The 19,423-nt window shown below is 48.8% G+C and overlaps 1 protein-coding gene across 1 annotated transcript in view; it reads right to left on the bottom strand.

Moving 5' to 3' along the window:
* Positions 1 to 1,412: 1,412 nt before the first annotated feature.
* The window catches only part of LOC131288297 (afadin), a 40,504-nt gene continuing 22,493 nt past the window's right edge, over positions 1,413 to 19,423 (bottom strand). Inside the window, exons 7-15 of the mRNA XM_058317416.1 lie at positions 14,960 to 15,081; positions 13,583 to 14,074; positions 12,524 to 13,196; positions 11,551 to 12,445; positions 5,692 to 5,838; positions 5,414 to 5,564; positions 2,893 to 5,323; positions 2,636 to 2,754; positions 1,413 to 2,559 (exon numbers count right to left, since the gene is read on the bottom strand). Coding sequence (XP_058173399.1) covers positions 2,379 to 2,559; positions 2,636 to 2,754; positions 2,893 to 5,323; positions 5,414 to 5,564; positions 5,692 to 5,838; positions 11,551 to 12,445; positions 12,524 to 13,196; positions 13,583 to 14,074; positions 14,960 to 15,081 — 5,211 coding nt within the window. The 3' untranslated portion in view covers positions 1,413 to 2,378. The remainder of the gene's footprint in view (positions 2,560 to 2,635; positions 2,755 to 2,892; positions 5,324 to 5,413; positions 5,565 to 5,691; positions 5,839 to 11,550; positions 12,446 to 12,523; positions 13,197 to 13,582; positions 14,075 to 14,959; positions 15,082 to 19,423) is intronic.

Consider the following 19,423-nt stretch of genomic DNA (forward strand, 5'->3'; position numbering starts at 1 on the left):
GAACATCATATTTAATTGGTTGATTTACCTCTGAATTGTTACTAACATTTACATAGCGGTTGTATTTCATTGATATTTTCGTAATAAGTATTGGAAAATAGCTGTTATTGAATAAAGTTAACCCTTCATTTCCATTCCTTCGTCGTATATATATGTTTGTGTGAGTGCGTGTGTGTGTGTGTGGACGCGCTTGTTTGTGGAAATTTACTCTTAATTTTGCATTTTTGTGTGCCTTTTTAATTCGTCACCTTCTGTGTATTCACATTGTTTTTTTTTCTTTCGTAATCGATTTCATAAGCACTACTAAATACTACAAACTTCCATTAGAGCTATGCTACTATTATTCCTTTACGAATCATTTTTACCGGTCCTAGTCCTACTTCATGATCCTAGTGCATTACATTTGCATCGATTGAATCATCACACACATCGGCACACACACTCACACACACTCTCGCCGACACATATTCGCCGTACAGCCGCCTGCTGTACAGAGTGGTCCTCGTTCTAGGATTTGGCCCACCCCACGCACCCCAACGACGTCTTACTGACCACCGACGTCCGACGTGCGGGAGGGGGAGGGAGAGGCGGGCCATCATATGATAATATGTTTATACAAACGATCTCTATTTACGCCGCGATCCTGATCGCGGATCGCACTACGGTGAGGGATTTGTTTTAAAAATATGTGCTAGAAATCGGTCATCAATCCGGTGTTGTGGTAAAGAGGTAAATTCTTCTTAAATGTATCGAAAATTGTTTGGAAATACTTCAGTAGTCTCTCGTTTACGATATAAAAATATGTGTAACAAATAAAATCACTTTGCTGTCTCCGTTTAGGTGATTTCAATCTACATCGCTAGTGTTATATCATATATTGTTTTTTTTTCTTTAATCTTATCTCTTGCTCTTCATCTCCTCCGTTCCTCGCTTAACGGTTGTTACATGCAATGTATTGACTTAATCATCTTATCCACAAGTCATTCTTTACCGGTCCCGCTTCTTTTACAGCTGCCGCGAAGCGAAGAAAAGCTATCCGAAACAAACAACAAAATACGCATAAAATCACTTTCGTGTGCTTGGTGAAATTTCATGGACCCGTTTGTTAGTGAGAGTGCGCGCGCTCATTGCAAAGGTGTGAATTATTAATACTACAGATATTTCGCGTGTTTTCTTTTTCTTAAATTTTCAACGTGTAGCCGCAAAACATATATAAAATGAAAAACAACATCTTGCGTACAGAAGTAGTAAGACTTTTAAAATACATCATAAATGTTAACAGTAGTGTGCACCATCGGTATTTTCTTGTTTTTTTGTTGTTGTAGATTTTTCTTTTTTGTTTTTGTTTAACGATCATGCACTAGCACACCGGTATCACACGATCGTAGGGGGGAAGGCTACGAAGGGGGTGTGTGTTTATTCCAAATTCAAATTGACCTTTCTGTGTGTATGTTGTTCATTTAGATCACCATATTTTCCGAGCGCTACCACCCGAGAGAAGGAGGGAAGTTTACTAGTTGCTGGTTGATGCAATGTAGAAAACACTACCAACAAACCCCCGGATACTTCTCCCCAACACTCGCTCTCATTCGCTAGGAAATGTTTTTAAAACTTTTATCCAATTTAAATACTCTTACTATGTCGTCTTAGTTTTGTTTTTTATCTTACATATCTATTATTATATCTCATCATTTAACATTTCGATACCGTTGACTTTCGAATTATTATGATTTGCTCTCAACTTGCGTTACTTTTGTTTCTTTTTGTTTGTTCTCTTACAGATAAATATAATTCCTCAGTTGACTATAGGTTGCCTTCATTTAGTATACATACAGAGAGAGATAGAGGGAGGGATGGAGTGAGGACATATTTATAAACTGTTCATATAGAGATATATAGTCATATAAAAACAAAAACAATTCTCTAAGCTGCTCTCTTATATCTCTTCTGTTAGTAACATTGTTGGTCCATTGGGTTCGTATCAATCGCAACGATCTGTTGTTCAGTGTGATCATTATTATCGTGGTTCGCTATTCGTCGTAATTTAGCTCGAGCGACCGAAGAGCATAATCGGTGTATGTTGTATTGTAGTACTACGCTAAGTTATCTAGGAGATTTCGTCTATCTACATTTTAAACACCTGTCCAGAGCCAAGATCCTGTCGATGATATAAATCTATTCACCTCGATCCGGTGCAGCAGCCCAGAGTCAGCTTCTAGTGCGGTTTTGTACGACCTAATTCGACGTACGCAGGAGCGGGGATTCCGGTCAGGGAGTGGTGTTTTGAGTTTTCATCGCAGCATCGGGTCCTAAGAATGTAGCTCTACACGAAAAATACACATAAAACTAAAATAAAAACCGTCCGCTTCACTTTTGCGTTAGTGAACCGCATCGATATCCCTTTGGGCGCGGGAGATTTTCAGCTTGTCCTTCGGCGTATTGTTTTCGCCCGATTCGAGGGCAAACATTTTCATCTTCTCCTTGAACGACAACTTCTCCGGCACGGGTTCGCTCTTCTGTTTCTGCTGCTGCTCGGCCAAACGGCGTGTCCGGGGGTCACTGGATGGGGAGATGAAAATAAGATTGATCAGTTACTTGATACTTTGAATAGTTTCTCCTGCCCTCCGGCACTCACCGATAAACTTCTTGGGCGCCAATAACGCCGGGTGTCGCTTGAATTTGCATGTTCCAGTTTTCGCCCTCCGGTGTCGTCGGGGTGTGCAGCATGGCCGGCATGGTTTCGTCGATGAAACGCTGCACAGATGGAGAAAGGAGAAAGTGTTCGATTAAAGCACACCATGGAAAGCTTTCTGGGGCGAAAGCTTCATTTCATAATTTCACCCGTGTACAGTCGCGCCATCGTGTGGTCGCGCACGGAAGCACATTACTTACATCCGGATCCGGACGCTCGTGGATGGTACCGAGTTCACCGGGTTGCCCGGTCGTGTCACTGCCACTTCCGCCGACACTTCCACCGATCAGGTGACCTGCTTGCGTATATCCCGCGGGGCCAGCTGGGTTGTTGTTATTATTGTTTCCCGCATCCTCATCGTGGAACGAGACACGCTTATTGTCCTTGTAGTTGTTGTTGCTAGCTGCGGCAGCAAGCAGCGCTGAGGAACTGGCGCCTGCCACAATACCGCTGGCCGCAGTGGGTGTCGCCGGGTTGCTTCCAACAAGCTGGTTACTAATGTTATTGTTCATGTTGTTGGGGGCCGTCATAAGGAGATTGTTGTTGCCGTATCGTCCTCCCATCGTACCGCCCATCGTCGACGTGTTGGTGGTGGCGGGGTTGTTGTTCAGCATATTCTGCTGCTGGTCCACCAGGGCGGGACTGTTGGCACTGCTTGTCGGCACCCCATAGGGTAACTTTCCGCTTGACGCCGGACCGGTGCTAGTGCGAAGTTTCTGCTGCTGCTGAGACATAATCACATAGGAGCTGTTTCGCTCCGGAGGTGGTGGCGGGGGAACTGCTCCACCATTCGCGTCGGTCATGTATCCACCGTTCATCAACATTTGCTGCTGCTGTTGCTGTTGTTGTTGCTGCTGCTGCTGTTGTTCATGAACCATCATCGGATGACCGTACTCACTGTTCTCCCGATCCTCACCCATCAAGGCGGTGGCCAGATTCAACTGGTTCATATCGTGCACCATCTGCGACATCATCTGGTTGGCGTTCGTGTTGTTGGCCGTAATTTCGCTCAGGTTCAGTTGCGACCGAGCGGAGGGTGCGTTGGTTCCGTCGTGCGCAAAGCTGGCCGTCTTGGCCGCACCCTTCGACGGCGACGAAGGCGTACTGCTGTTGGTGTTGTGTTTAAGGATACTTTTCGGCTGAATCAATGGCTGTCCACTTCCTCCGGTGGTGGATGTCTGCTGTTGCTGCTGGAAGTTGGCGATCGTCGTGGACACGGACGAAACCGTCGACGAGTGTTCACTGTTGGACGCAAGGGACAGCGTGTCGGGCGCCTTGATGTCGACTTGTTTAAGCTTCGTCATCGGCGCAGTTAGTGGCGCTGCGTTCGGTTGTGTCAAGCGGACCACCTCCTGCACGCTGCCATGCTCCTTCGCGCCGTACGGTAGATCGTTGTCGTAGTCTTGATCTTCCTCCATGGCGCGCCGCTCGAAGTCACGCTCCAGGTTCAACGTGCGGAGCTGTTCCTCCTGTTTCGGGGTTCGCTGGGGCAACGATTGTAGCTCCAGGATCTGTTGGTCCCGCCAGGCGCGCACATGTTCACGCCTCAGTTCACTTTCCTTCTCCTTTTCCTCGCGCTCCCACGGGCTGCTGCCGATCGGGGGGAGCGTTTTGCTCTGCGTTGGCATCGTTGGGTAGAAGCCTACCTTCGGTGGTTCGGAGCTGGAGTAGGCATTGTTCGGACCGGATTGCCCTTGCCCTTTGAACAGTGGATGCGTTGACACGGGCGGTAGCGGAGGTTGATCTTCCTGCGAGCGCATCGGCTTCGGGGCGGTAGAAGGAGGCATCATGCCTTGCTGCGATGTCGGCGGTTTGTTTCCCGTGGCCGCCGTATTGTAAGCGACCGGTTGCTGTTGCTGCTGCTGGCGACGTTTGATCAGTTCGTTCATTTCGGCAAGCTTCGCCTGCCCGCGCAACAGCGACGAATGATGCTGTGCGGCCAACTGTTGTTGATCGTGAGGGTACATCTGTGGCGACAGCATAGGACTTCCGTTTGCACTGCCATGATAGTTGTACCCACCACCACCACCACCACCACCGGCGGGACTTCCCGGGCCGCCCGGAATCATGTTCACATTTTGCATGCTCTGGCTGGCGGAAATTCCTCCAACGGCCGACGGGTACCCACCACCTCCACTAGCGACCGAGTGGGCAATGTTCGGCATCGATGGGGCCATCATTTGGTTCATGCGGAGACTCTGCTGCGCCTGCACATCGCGCATGAAACCGTTCACATTCCCTCCAGCCGACGGTGGTGCCATGGGCAGCTGCTGCTGCTGCTGCTTCGGCCCCATCCCTCCGCCGCCCGCCAGACGGTTGTTCATCGTGTTGTTAACATTACTCTGCGATATGTTCGTTAGATTACCGTTATTACTACTACTAGGCGGTTGATTAGGCATCGTGTACGACATAGTGTTTGGTGTTGCCATTAACAAACTACTCGGGTTGGTACTGTTACTGCTATTATTGCTATTAAAATAGGCAGACGCTGGACGGTTTAGAATTGGGTGCTGCTGTTGCTGGTGGTGTTGCTGTTGCTGAAGCTGGTGTTGGTGTTGCTGTAGCAATTGCTGCTGATGCTGTTGTTGCTGACCGGGGGAATTGAGCGACGTTTGTAGGGGCATTGGAGGTCTGAAAGAAACCCGAATCGTTAGCGATGGCCATCCAATTATCTGCTTTCCTACATCGTACGATGGGATAAGAAGCGGACGAACGACCTACCTTTCACCCAGGTTGGGATGACTTTGATTTTGCGCCCGGTACACGCTGAGGTTTTGGTAAAATCCTTGATCCTGGTTGTTTGCCGCGGCGCCTACAACGCCTCCGCCACCAGTAAGGTTGTGTATGCTGCGGGATTTGTTGGCGGAAGAACCTGTGTTTATGTTTAACCGAAAAAAGGAAAAAAAAGTGCGAAACCGGTTATTAAAAAATTCTTTCCCATTGCGTGCATCTGTATTGTGATTGTTTTTGTTTTGTTTAATGATTATGCCTCTACCAACCAATATTGCCAACGTGGTGCAGTGCGGGAACGGATTTGCTGTTTAGTAGCTGCTGCCCGGTGGATGGTGATGGTACGGGGGGTTTACTAATGTCACCGCTGCTGGTACCGACCCGAGTCATGTCCCGTTCGGACATTCTTCGACCACCTGTGTGTGTGAGTGTATGTGTGATGGACGCACATGTGTGTGTGTGTGTATGTGGGGTGGTTAATAGAACGTAATGAGTTACGATGTGAAGCATGAAACAACCGTTTCACAAATGCAATTTATATAATGCTTTCGAATATTATTATTATTAATATTAGTGCACGGAAAACATTTGCACAATTTGATATCTGCTTAAAAAAACAATAACAAATGAATATGCTCAAGCAACGCAAAGCATGCAAAAATACATTCTAAGATATATGGTTAGTGAAAACGTTTAGTAATTGTAACATGATTTCAAAAATGTAATTATTATAAATATAAAATATCAACTTCCTACGGTTAATCGCAAAAGCTACTCCAGCAAGTAGTTACAAACACTCTTGGTCAAAATATTACTCATCCCCCATTCCCTTGGTGGCAGGAAGACTTTAAAGGTTCGACGAGGATGAATGCGAATGCGGGATGGCAATGAATACAAGTACAAAGTTTAAGAACGAAATAGAAGTTTAGATAAAAAAGTAATAAAATAGTGAACAATATAATCAAACTGCCAAAGCAAAAAGAAATCGTCACGGTGCATCGATTCCGGAACTGAGCACGCTCCGACAAGAAACTCCAGCCGGAATCTTGCGTGTGTGTGTTTTTTGTGTGATTGTACCGCAAAAGCAGGCGTGGCGTACTTGAGGCGTTGCGGAGCCCACACGAAACGGGTAAAAAACCGGGGGCCCCCGGTTAATGGAAGTGTAAGGTGAAAATTTGCTCAAATTTACATTCAGGTCAACTTTCGTCATCGTCGACCACTGGTGCCGGTGTCGTGTCCACGTTGCCGCCATCCAGTTTGCCGTTGATCTGACGCAAAAGCCGAAGGATGTTGTGCTGTTTCTTCAGCTGGCGTGGCGTGGTGGTTTGTCGGACCCCCGGCGGGGCCAAATCGGGACAGCTAGCGGTCGTCGGTGGCCTCGAGGGAGAAGAACTACGACCGCCGTACAGGAAGCTTAGTGCGACCGGTTGGTTTTCGATGTTGGCGCAATCCGGCCGGCAGCGTTGCACTTTGCGCAGCATGAACGCATCCGGAAGGACGTGCGGGTTGAGTCCGTGCTGTGCCGCATGGAAGTGGTTGGCCATCGATGACGGCCGACGGTGGTTTAGGGGTTTCCGTTGGACGGTGGTGGGGGATTTTAATACGCCCAGGTGCGCGTGCAGTCGGCACCCTTCGACTGGGGGGTGCCCTATGGAAGTGTCATTCGCATCGTACGCGGACATACTACTGTCGATGGATCCATCGTAGGACTGTGAACGTTGGAGCGTTGCGGTTTCGGCATCCAGCGATATTTCGTTCAGTTCGTCCCCGACCGAACCGAACTCACTCCAACGCTGCAGCTGGTTCATTATCTTCAGCTCCTCCTCGTTCGACAAGCCGTTAGGGCTTTGGTTGGCCGCTTCGGAACGCACCGGTATCGTCGTGTTTTGATTGTCCCGTTTCGGTGGATCTTTCCGGTGGGCTTCACCCATCGGATTGTTGTTGACGTCCTTCAAGGAGTCGTAGAATCTGGTCAACGCTTTCACCTTGCCGTGCCCAAGTTTAACCACCTCTGCTTGAAGCCCGTGCGTGGGTGACGGTATCGCACTTTCCATCGCGGAATCATCATTGTCGCCCTCGTCGGATACCTGCAGCAGTGCCGGGGCACAGGTTTGCGCTGAACGAACGAACGAGGGACGAGGGGATTAAAAGCAAGGAAGGTTGTAGAGACTGATTAGGGAAATTTAGGGCCATAACATGAAAGAGGCTTTTAACGACCGATGGTGAGAGAGAGAGGTGTACGAGACATTACGAGCGAAAGGGTACTCAAACAGACGTCCAGGGTCGTTGAGGATGCACACTGGGCGGTAATAAATGTAATTTGTATAGTACTGCCGCTTTAGATATACCCGCGTAATGTATATTGTAATTATTTCCCTTGGGTGAAACGTTCGCAACGCAACGTTATTGCCATGACCAACGTACCATCGGGTTTATGGCATAAGGCAGGGGTCGGCAAACGGTTTCGGCTCGCGCCCTATGCTTATTACACATTGCGTAACCTAACTTTGATGCATGTTTTGCAGTTAAAAATATCATCAGAATATACAACATAAAACCGGCACTTTTTCATGTCAATTGTTGGCAATCATTTTGGTTTTACTGTTTTTAGTTATATCTTGTTCATGAATCTCATTGGAAAGGAGAACCCTTATGTTCTGAACGTTTCGAAATGGACCCCAGTTCCATTTATCCGAAGGCTTGCCGACCCCCCAATGGACTAACACATACATATTTTCCTCGTTGTAAAATGCAACACAACCTTCCCATCGACAGACGATTGGCACCGTGCATTGCATAAACAAACAGCAATGGATAATACGATAATTTAACAAGACGTAATATTCATAGCAGACGGATGTGTCCGGTTGTAACATCGAAAAAAAGTATGTAACATGCAGAACGAAACGGAGCAAGTGCCTTGGCCATACACACGAGTAAAAAACGGTAAACAATCGAATCGAAAAAGGATAACGTTTGATTAATTGAATTCATTGGGGGAAATATGTGTACAGTGCCCATGTGTGTACATCGATTTGCGGGGCTTAATGGGTGTTGCATTTTTGGTTGTAACAGCATTTTTGTGTATAGCATAACGGATATTGTAGACAAATATGAATAATTTTTGTATTTTGTAACAACGACACTTATACGATAAACAGCCAGAAAGGAGAAACTGGTGGAACAGAGAGTAAAGAACCGTAACGAAAGTGCATGGAGTGGAGGAGTTTTGGGAAATCCCACGGCAAAATGCGGGGACTAGATTACGAACAAGAACAAGAGGGGAAAGAGAAAAAAAAACAAAACGCTTGCCGTCTGTCTGCGGTCACTTACTTAAGGAGAAGCAGAAAATGGGAGCCCCGCACGTGGCGTGTATGAGTGTGAGTGAATGGTCCGACTGGCTAGAACCGACGAAAAGACAAGCCGTTCGGGGTCGCTGTTTTCTGTCGGCGGTTAAAGAAAAGAAAAACAGAGCACAGAACAACCAACAACAAGAAACGCACGCACGCAACACACAGCCCCCAGTTGCGAAGAAGCTGGGATCCGCGTGGGAAGGAACAACCGTGCTGAAGGAAGGAAACCCTTTCGGGGCACGCACTCTTATCGCAGCATGTTTCGAAGAAAGTGTACAAGTTGTCTCGCCGTACCTTTGGTGCCCCCACTTCCACCGCCACTACTACTGCTAGTGGCCAGGCCTCCTTCTCCTCCTCCTCCTCCTCCGCCAGCTTGCCCGTGTTGATGATGATGATGGTGAAAATAATGCGGCCGATCCGTCGTCGTTCCGTCGGCTTTGAGCAATTGGATGTTTCGCAGTAGCTTACAGTGATCGTCGTCGCTATCCGGCCCCGTGCCCCTGACGATGGGCCGTTCGTTATTGCTATCGATTGCAAAGTGCTGCTGTACCTCCCGGCAAGGCCGCTCGCGGTGCAAGGGATGGCCCCGCGGACACGGCACGCTCGCTTCACTGTCTAACTTTGCGTTTCGTTGTCGCCTGTCGGCAGTATTGCTGCAATAGTAGTTATTATTGACATTGATATTGGCCGTCCCACTGAAGTGGCGCACCACGTAATCCCTAATTGTGTCTATTGCGGCCCGCGGTTCCACACCGCCCTTCGGCGGCTCCGGCGCGGTTACTATGATTGATTTCTGGGGCTCTCCCCCCCCGACATCCCGTTGCTCGTCGTTATTGTTGTAGTACTCGGGAGCGTCGGTTACTCCGTAATTGTTATTATTACTACTATTATTATTATTATTACTATTATTGCTATAGGTGGTCGAGCTAAATGGCTCTGAAGTGGCCGTCGCCGCGGGTGGTGCTGCTGGGCCAATGTCGGAATAGCGACGCTGTTGAAAACTTCCCCCGGAATATTGCTCCGAGCTGTGGTTACCGTTGTTGTTCAAGCGGTTCGCCACACGCGACGCCAGTGACGACGCCGATGGGCCAACAACAGTGCATTCGTCACCGTAGATGTCGTAGTCGATTTTGCTTTTGCCAGTCTGTTCTGCTCCTTCACTATCATCGCTATCATCGTACGGATGATGATCGTTAATGATGTCGAAACTAACCGTTTTACGACACGACGCATTGCTGCCGCGACGGCTGGCCGCGTTGACCATGATGCTGGGCAGGCTGGTCCCGCTGGGTACTGCCACCGGGGGTGGCGGTGGTGGTGGTGGATCCGGCTGCTGGTTGTCCACGCCGGTGCCACGACTCCGCGAGCCCGGAGCATCTTCTTCGTCGCCATCGTCTTCGTCGATGAACGGGATGTCGTCCAGGTTGACGTCCGCCACGAACGAGAGATTGGATTCGGTCGACGGTGCTTGGACGCGTATCTCGAACACGCACGCCGTTGACGACCGTCGTTCCGCGACGGGCGTTTCCGGTTCGGCTGCCTCCTCAATCTTGATCATCTCCCTGCTGCTGTGGCTATTGCTGCGCGTGTCATAGTCCTCGACGTAGATCGATGGCGGTGTGTCGTAGCGCAACACCGGAGGAGGCTTCGCGATACTGATTCGACCGATACTGTTCAGACTGTTGCTTCGGTGGCGATACTGCTGCTGCTGATGGTTGTAGTGGATGCTGTTCAGGCTCGTGCTCGATCGGCAATCCCGGTAGCGAGGATCGAAGTGAATCTGCTGCAACTGATCGTTCGAAAGGATGTCCTCGTTCGAGAGCGACAAGCTGTACCGCCGCTGGTGGCAAATGTCCGGGTTCGACATCCGCCGGTACGACGCATCGTGCTGCGTAAGGAATGGGTTCGAGTACGTTTGGTTTATCATCGACGTGGAGAGCGGCTGGCGGAGCGATCCCCGTCGCGATTGACGGCTGCCACCGCCGGAACCGTAGAAGTTCAAGCTCTCATTCGACCGCCCAAAATGATACCGATGATTCCCATCATTATCGTACACATTGCAATTAAACTCGTTTTCCATTTCTGCATCCCCCACCCCCAATACGATGAACGAGCGTAACGCAAGAGTTAACAAAAATGTGGACAAAACGAGGCACCAAACAACAGAAACGAAACAAGCACAAACAACGTCATGTTATTATGTTACCATCCGGAGTTAGTTGATGTTAGCCAGAGATGTTAAGATGACCAGCGATAAATCCAGAGCCGCAAGATAAATGGTAGGAAGTTGAAGAGAAAACAACGAGCGATAATAGAGCGATACCATTTAGCTACGCTTAGCCGGTCATCATTTGTTAGTAGCCGTTTTTAAATCTACTTTAGCTTACATACACACCATACACCAGAACCTTCGAAATGTGTTTTAAATAACATTTATTCTAGCAGGAGTTAATCAATGAAACATGATATTATATGTTCAAACTTAAGTTTAAAGAAACAACCGTAGATTATGGATTGTAACGCTTGTCAAACAAAATAGAATATTCGAAAATTTATTTTGAATAGTTGAATATAATTTAGATCAAACCAATTTTGAGGTTTTATATTTATTTTACACAAATTTTTACATTGACAGAAATTAAGGGTTATGACCAAGTTTGAATCAGAGTAAGCGATGCATTACAATCCGTAAAATACTATGCATTTCCTAGGATGATGGCGTATAATGTGTTAGTCCACGGCAGAGAAGGAAAGCGTTGGGGAAAGCAAACTTACCGCGCTGGATCACGGGACTTGGCTGCTGGAGAAGGGTGGCTAAACCGTGATAGATGGCACCTTGCTTCGCGACTTTCAGCGTAACGATCGGACCGGTGCGCACGAGGTGGTCCGCCGCCCGCTCCTGTGTGATACCGATCAGACTCTGCCCGTCCACTTCGAGCAGCTGATCACCCGCCTGCAGTCGTCCGTCGATGTCTGCCGCACCGCCACCAACAACCGACTTGATGTAGATACCGAGCCGTTCCTGACCGGCCCCTTTCGCCGCCACGATCGACAGCCCCATCCCGTTGGCGTTCTTGTGCAGTTTGATGATTTGCACTTCCGGCTGCGGAAGCTTGCTCGACATTACGCTCGGCGAGCGACCCTGATTGAACTGATGCATGTACACCGTCCACAGGCCGATGCTGGTCGGCTGGGAGGCTAGCCGGCACCATCCGGCCATCTGGAAGGGGTTCAAAAAGTCCACCAATCCGGCCGGAATGCCGCGAACCACATCGCAGCTGAAACCGTCGTCGGGAAGGAGCAACGCGAGTGGCAATTCCGGTGACTCCTCCAGCCGTATCTCGCGCCCATCGGCGCGGCTCAGCTCGTCCGCGACCGATTCGGCCATCCGCACGGCCGTATCGATTAGGTTCCGTGGGATCGTCTCTTGCGATAGGAGTGCCGCCATTTGGAGCGAGTTCAGCCGGAAACAGGAACACGCCAACTGCTGCACATCCGGGACGGACGTTTTGGGCGCTTGCAGGAACTGGGCGCACTGGTTAATCTTCGCCAGGTGACAGTCGGCCGCCAGCTCGAGACCTTGCTTTTCCGCCCACAGCTCCAACAGCGACAACCGTTCGCTAAGCGCCTTCCCCCACGCGCTGGTGCACATATGCGAGGTCGTTACAAACTGCAGGAAACAGGGAGAATGAAACACATAAACTTGTAGCATTCATAAATTACGGCGTCGAATTTGCTCGTTGCTTACCTTGTTGAAGCACACCACGTTGATGTAGTGAAACAGCTGGGAGAACAGCTGGATGGTGAGGGCCGCGTTGACGCGACACCGGCGCAGCAGGGCCATGGCCGAGCCGAGCACCGACAGCACCAGGCCGGCGGCCGAGTCGTGATCGATGTTCTCCGACAGGAACTGGTTCAGCGTTTGCGACAGCTCGACGTGAAAAATCGAAACGAGATTGCGGAACGCGGTCTGCACGCTCTCAGCCAGCACCTCCTGGGCCTGCACGCTGAACGCCGATATGTGGCGGTCCGATTTGAGGAAGTGCAGAAACTCGGAACTGTTCGCCATCCAGAAGGAGAGTATCTTCGCGTCCGTGTACTGCTCCTGCACGACGTTTTGGATCAGATTGGCCACGTGATGCAGGAACACGGTCAGCTTGTGGGCCCGCTCGGTTGGCTGCAGATCGGGGCGGTAGTGCGTCGACGCGCGGTACCGGGCGCACAGGTAGAGCGTGTAGACGGGCGCGAGCTTAAAGTTGGGCGAGTTCACATCCAGCTCGCTGATGACGGACTGAAGGAATGGCTCCTGGTTTTGCTCCGGAAACTCCAGCACCGCCGGAAGGATAGGTTCCTGGCCGCCCGGTTCACCAGCGATCGATGTGGCCGCGTGCGACGGTTGCAGCTTCGGGAATGTGCTTGTCCTGCGGAACAAAACGGGGGCGAAAAAAAAAAAACACACGAGAGTAAAGTTACACCGTACCGTTAACATTGTTCTAGGCGAAGGAAAGCATCCTACGCTATCGCATAAAGCATGCAAATTAATCGCCCCAAAACACAGAAAGCCTTTCAACGACGGTAACGCGCACACGGGAACGCCCACGCCAGACCAGCGAGACGCTTTTTTGCGGCCGAAACTAAACCTTCCGATAGCTGGCAGGACGGACTGGCTCGTGAGTTAGCTCGACGACGACGACGACGACGACGACGGCTCAGATTTGGGTGGTGCGTGAATTTGGTCGAGCAGATTTGGGAGAGATAGAACCGGTGTTGAATGCGGAGTACGGGTCGGTCGCGACCCTAACAGTACCTGTCCGTGGTTGATCCGATTGACTTGTAGCTGGAAATGGATTTCGTTTCTGTTTCACCGCCATTGCCAGCTCCACCCCCGTTCGGTCCTCCGGGTCCGGCACCTAGATCTCCCTCGCCATGCTCCGTCGTCCCGGTTGGGTGCATCTTGGAGCCACCTCCTCCCGCCTCATCGACCGCGTCGGGACCATCCAGCGCCGTCACGAGCAGTCCGCTCGGATGATGATGACGGTGCATGTGCGAATGTGGCTGATGCTGTTGCTGTTGTTGTTGCTGGGAAACGCCGGCCGCGAATAAATGTTGCTGATGGTGCTGCTGCTGCTGCTGTTGCTGCGCCGATTGACCAACTTCCGCACCGGTCGGGGGAGCATTGTCGAGGAAACTGCCAACTGCACTTCCTCCGACGGTGGGTGGAACCGTTTGCACGGAGCTGATCGGGCTGATGGGGCGACTTTCTTCCTCGTTCCAGGACGTCGGGGAGGTCGGTGATCGGCTGTTGTTCAATGGCGCCGTTGGGCAATTCAAAGGTGCAACACGAATTGCGAGATTTTTCAACCCGGTTTCGATGCAAAATGTGGTGGGCGTCGTTTTCCCCAGACATTGGCAAAATGATGTCAATGAATTTCGAAAGATGCAACGACAATAAATGATGCAGGTTCGTGGGTGGTGCGGGTGATTTTGTGCACATTTTGAGAAGAGCGACGGGTGTGTGTGTGTTGCAAGCGAGGGTTGGCGAAAACAACACAAAAGCGTTAACACCAAGTAACGGCGGCCACGGGATGGTGTTACATTAGCGTACAACAGAACAAAACACAAAAACACATAGAACGAAAAGAAATAAATAAAAAAAAACAAAACAATGTTCATTAGTAAAACAAGTATGATGAAAAAACAAAAATGATGAAATTAACTGAACAACAAAGAAAATGAAGCTGATGTTATTTACTTTCACTATGACAGTGGAACCGGAGGCGCAAGGATGAAATGAGACATACAAAAATGCAAAGCAACAGGAGGTCGATAAAATTAACAGATTAAATAACTAAAAATATTATATTGCGACTTGATTGTGTCGTTGCGAGCGGCAAAATTTATTTAATTAAAACACTAAAGATAAGCGTACAGAAACCGCACTGGATTGAACAAACAAAATTAACTGATAGCGTGTATTTAAACACACATACACACAGAACTACACAGCAAGGAAAAGTGAAATTAGTTAGCTTCGTAAGCCTAGGTTCACTGCATTAACCACCAAAGGCACGTTCGTAGCATTTTCCTCCCCTTACCTAACACCTTACCATCGAATGTCAACTAATTTGCTAACCGTCGGATTCGTGGCCGCAACTTTACGACCACCACCATCCCAGAAACTTACCTTTCGTACAAACAAGCCGAATCCAGCTGAGATTGCGACAGCGCCAGATTGTAGCGTCCATCCGAGGGTGAGTCGACGAACCGGTAGGACGCAACCCGCCCGAACATGACCACCGAGCCGTTCTGCAAAATGGAAAAAGAGAGGAAGGCATTTAAATACACACCAAGTGGGAGAAAGTGGGAAGACGGCGAGCCGAAAAGGGCGCAAGGACGAGTCGGTGGAAACAACCGTTCCATACACACACACACAGCCCGTGTCGACACCCGCGCGTCGGCAGGGATTTTTGTCGTAAAATTCAATACTTTAGCTAAGAGAGTGCTGCGCGAGAACAAACCACAAAAGTGCGCCAACCGAGACCGGAAGGAAGGAAGGAAGGAAGGTCTCCGTTTTCGGTGAAGGCGGCTGACAACGAATCTTGCTGGCACGAGCTCGAAGTCAACGACGACGACGACGACGGAGCAAGTTTCCGTAAGGTAAACGTGGCCCAAATTGAAAGTACTTTATTTTTACGACTCCGGCCTTCGCGTTCGCTTTCGCATCGCTTCATGGCGGTGCATCGTTTTAATTTTGAGCCCTAAGGATTGCGCCATAATAACTTCTCAATTTGCCCGAAAGCTTAAATATAGTTGTAAAAAGATGGGCAGCCATAGCCATTGGGGAGGGTTGAAAGAAAAGCAAAACAGAACTTCCCCCCCCAATCACGCAGAGCCCTTAAAATGGAGCAATGAAAATCAATCGGGCAATATTATGCGAAAAGCGCAGCTGGGCAATCAAAATTCAATCAAAATAATGCGCGAAAACGGCCCGAGCAATAATCAATTGAACGGGCGGGAATCGAATGTAGAATAAATAAAAACAATTGCCCTCGGTTTGGAGGTCGCAAGAAATGTCCCCTTTTTTTTCGTTCTTGAACTTTTGTTGTTTCGCACATTTTCCCTTTTTCCCGCTGGCGGCACTGGTTCCGCCGTCGGTTAATTAATTTTTAAGTTTTCCCAAGCACTACGTTAATTCACTCAATTTGCATCATTATAAAGCTCGCGGCGAAGGAAAACTCGCGCGCGCGCCAAGGGCAAACCCTAGCCCGTTCCCAGGTGGTATATTTTTAATTAAGAACGCAGCTGCGACGTTCGTCATCCAATCCTGGCTGCCACTCGGCGTACCTTACCCCCCCTTCCGCAGTTGAATCCACACACAACTCTGGAGGAAAAATGCTAGCAGCTTAATTTAATCTCTTTCCGTTCTGCTCCATTTCTACCCTTTCCTTCCGGCAGGTGGTGGGCCGGTTCCTTTCAGAAAGAGAGCGAACCGAGCGGTCCGCTTTCCATTTTTCCAGCAGACGCAAGGCAACCGGAAAAGCTGCAGCAGTAAATTGCAAACTATTAATCATCATCAGTGGCCGGAGCACGGGCTCTCTTGTTCTTGTTCTATCTTATCCTTTCCAAGCAGCCGGATGTAGGAGGATCAATCGAACAAAAAAGAATGGAGGGAAGAAAAAAACGGCGCACGCGACAAAAGGGAACGCGAAGACTGTAATCCATTCTTTACTTCTCAAGGGGGGTTTGCTTGCTGTAACTCGGACGGGACTAGCTAACCCATTCGGTTGGAGGCTCTTGTCTAACCTGAACACTGTGCAAAAAAAAAAAAAAAACCAGGAACGATGAAAAACGATTTGTGTCGAGTTGTCTTCCGTGCTTCCGGTTTGGGTCACTAATCGAAAGGACGGCGAGCGGAAAAAAGGACGATCTTGAGTGGAAGTCTAAAATTGGTTTATTTCACTCTGCTGAGCACCATTCGATTTCCACATGCCACGGTCAACGGACGGAAGGCGAAACTACGAGACGCTGTCGACGTCAACGACGACGTGACGTTTAACCTTTTCTTTGATTCTTCCGCATCCGCTTGGGAACCACCGCAGCAACCTTCCAGGGCTGCGAATGGCCAAGACCGAGCGACAAAAGACGTGTGCTTAGAAGACACTTAAAAACCATTTCAGATCGTTATTTGTCCCGCTGGACGGTGGACGCATTCCTTGGAGCATACCAAAAAAAAAAAAAAAGGGAAGCCCCAACTCTGGAAAGTCGGGGGAGACAAATCATTTCTAATTTAAAACAACCGCAATTTTAAACTCAACCATCTTCGGGGCGAGGACAAGAAAAAGCTCGCTAGATACAACTTCCATTTATTCCCAAACCGCTCGCTCCCACTCGCTCTCTCTATTAGCTTTGCGGTTCGACTTGATTGTGGTTGACAGATTTATGAGCCAGCAAAGTGGTTGACATCATCATCAACGTAGGGATTTTTGGTCGGTGCTGTTTTTCTTCCACCACTGAGAAGAGGCTTTTTTCTATGGCAACACAATTTGCCACCATTTTCCCTTTTCGCCTTGTGTTGTATTGTTTCGTGGCCCATTAACCCGAATGCTTTTGATACACGTGACGGAATTCGGAAAAGGTTTGGGAAAGGTTTTTCCAAGGAAGAAGAAGAAAAAAATGGGAAAAAACTTGTCCGAAAAAGGATAATGTAAACAAACAAAAACATTAGGGAGGGTCTAAGCTGCTTGATCTTGGGCGGGAAAAAAAATCTGAATCTGTCGTCTTCAGAGCGCTGAATTGGTTGGAGAACCCATGGCATCTTTTGGCGATGCTTCTCTAAGGACGTTTGGAGTACTCTTAAACTCATATGTTGTTTGCTAACTTTGCAAACATTTGGAGTGAGGTCTGAAGATGATGCTGAAGATTTAGTTTGAGATTGATTGTGAAGAAAAGCATCGTAAACATTTCGCTTTAAAAACTAACCTTATCTTATACCGAGAGCAGCCAAGCAAATAAATCAATTTTAAATTCTTAACAGTAGGGATAAAGTTCCCTGTTCACAATTTGCGGTTTAAATTTTCAATCAGACTCGAAAGATAAATATTTTTAAGTGATAATAATAAGTCAGGATCGAGTGTGCAAATGTCTTAAAACTTAGTCCAGTGTATTTGTAAGATGGAAGAGTTTCAGGTAAATCAACACCCATATTTAAGCTGAGACATCGGCAAGTTGCTGTTTATAAAGTTGAGGAAAAAAGTCATTCTGAGAACGGAGGAAAACCTTCCTGGCACGTGTCCTCATTTTAACGGTGGTGCAGGTAGCAGATCTATTTTCAAACGCCGCCTTTTCTATTCTAAGTTCAGCTAAGCACGAATATGGGTGAACTTTTCACTCCCCGACTCACCCAACGAAGCGCTGGCTTTTTGAGGGCATTCAATCGAAACCATTCTCACCAATTTGTGCCAGTGTCGATGAAAAACAACCGATTGTGACACGAAAAGTGCATAGTGCACCAGGGCAGCATCCATGCTTCCCGTTCTGCTCCCGACGGCCAATCTGTAACCGTGGTTGGTTCTATTTATAGAACGACGAAATCCCACCACGTAACAAATGGTGCTCCGTTGGGTTTGGCTGCTGCAACACCACGAAAGCTAGTCATAACAGCTGCTGCTTCACGCCGGGAGAAATATGCACACGAATTTGGGTCAATGTTTTCTCCCAATAGCAGTCCTTCGGAACGGTGGTTTCCCACCCGTCGGGGAACCGTCCACATCCAACGATGCCATCTACCAGATTCCGCCGGGGCGAACGATGCAAAGTGACAAGTAAATATTATCATAAAACCAATTTTCCCCCATTTTCTAAAGTTTGCTTTTTGTGTAACCAGCGGACACCCGGTCGACGCTGCATTAGGAAATGCAGATAAAATATAACCCAATCTCGGGAACCCGATTGGGGGGGGGAGGTCGGTGCGGAAAATCTCACATAACCGTAACCGAATTCATATTTTTGAAACGGAAACCAAAGCGCAAACCTTCTATCCATGTCGGATGTCGACCGCATCGGATATTAACGAATGTTTTAATTCCATAACACCGAAGATGAAGATTTAAGGCTCTGCGGGAGAAGCATTTGTGGAAGGGACAGACACACACACACACACACACACACAAACACACTCTCCCAGCACCATTATTGGCGGCCCGATTCACGCTTCGCCGGGCCGTAATCATCGATATAAATTATTTAACGCTCGGAAACGGGGGAGGAAACTTAGAACGGGACCCCGCTTTTCCCGGCCATCCACGAATACGTTTACGTTTCGATCGGGCGCCATCGTTTGCACGCCATCAGGCAGATGCTTTTTCCCCGACCGGTGAGAGGGCCGGCATCGAAATATTCAATCAGTGAAGCTCGCCACGGACGGAAGGAAAAGGGTACCGGAGATAATCCCCGAACGATTCGGCGTGCCGGCGTAGGTAGTTGTTTTTCCCGGCGTTGAGAAGACGACCACGATGGTATGGGGTGTTGTTTCGCGAGACGGTATTAAGACCGTTTGCGATTACTCCTTTTGCTTACACACTCGAACGCCACGCAAGAACCGTGCTATAGCTGCCAGACGATGGATGGATAATCCCTCATCCGATCACAC

The sequence above is a fragment of the Anopheles ziemanni genome, chromosome 3 (assembly GCF_943734765.1).
Source record: "Anopheles ziemanni chromosome 3, idAnoZiCoDA_A2_x.2, whole genome shotgun sequence".
NCBI classification, from domain to species: domain Eukaryota; kingdom Metazoa; phylum Arthropoda; class Insecta; order Diptera; family Culicidae; genus Anopheles; species Anopheles ziemanni.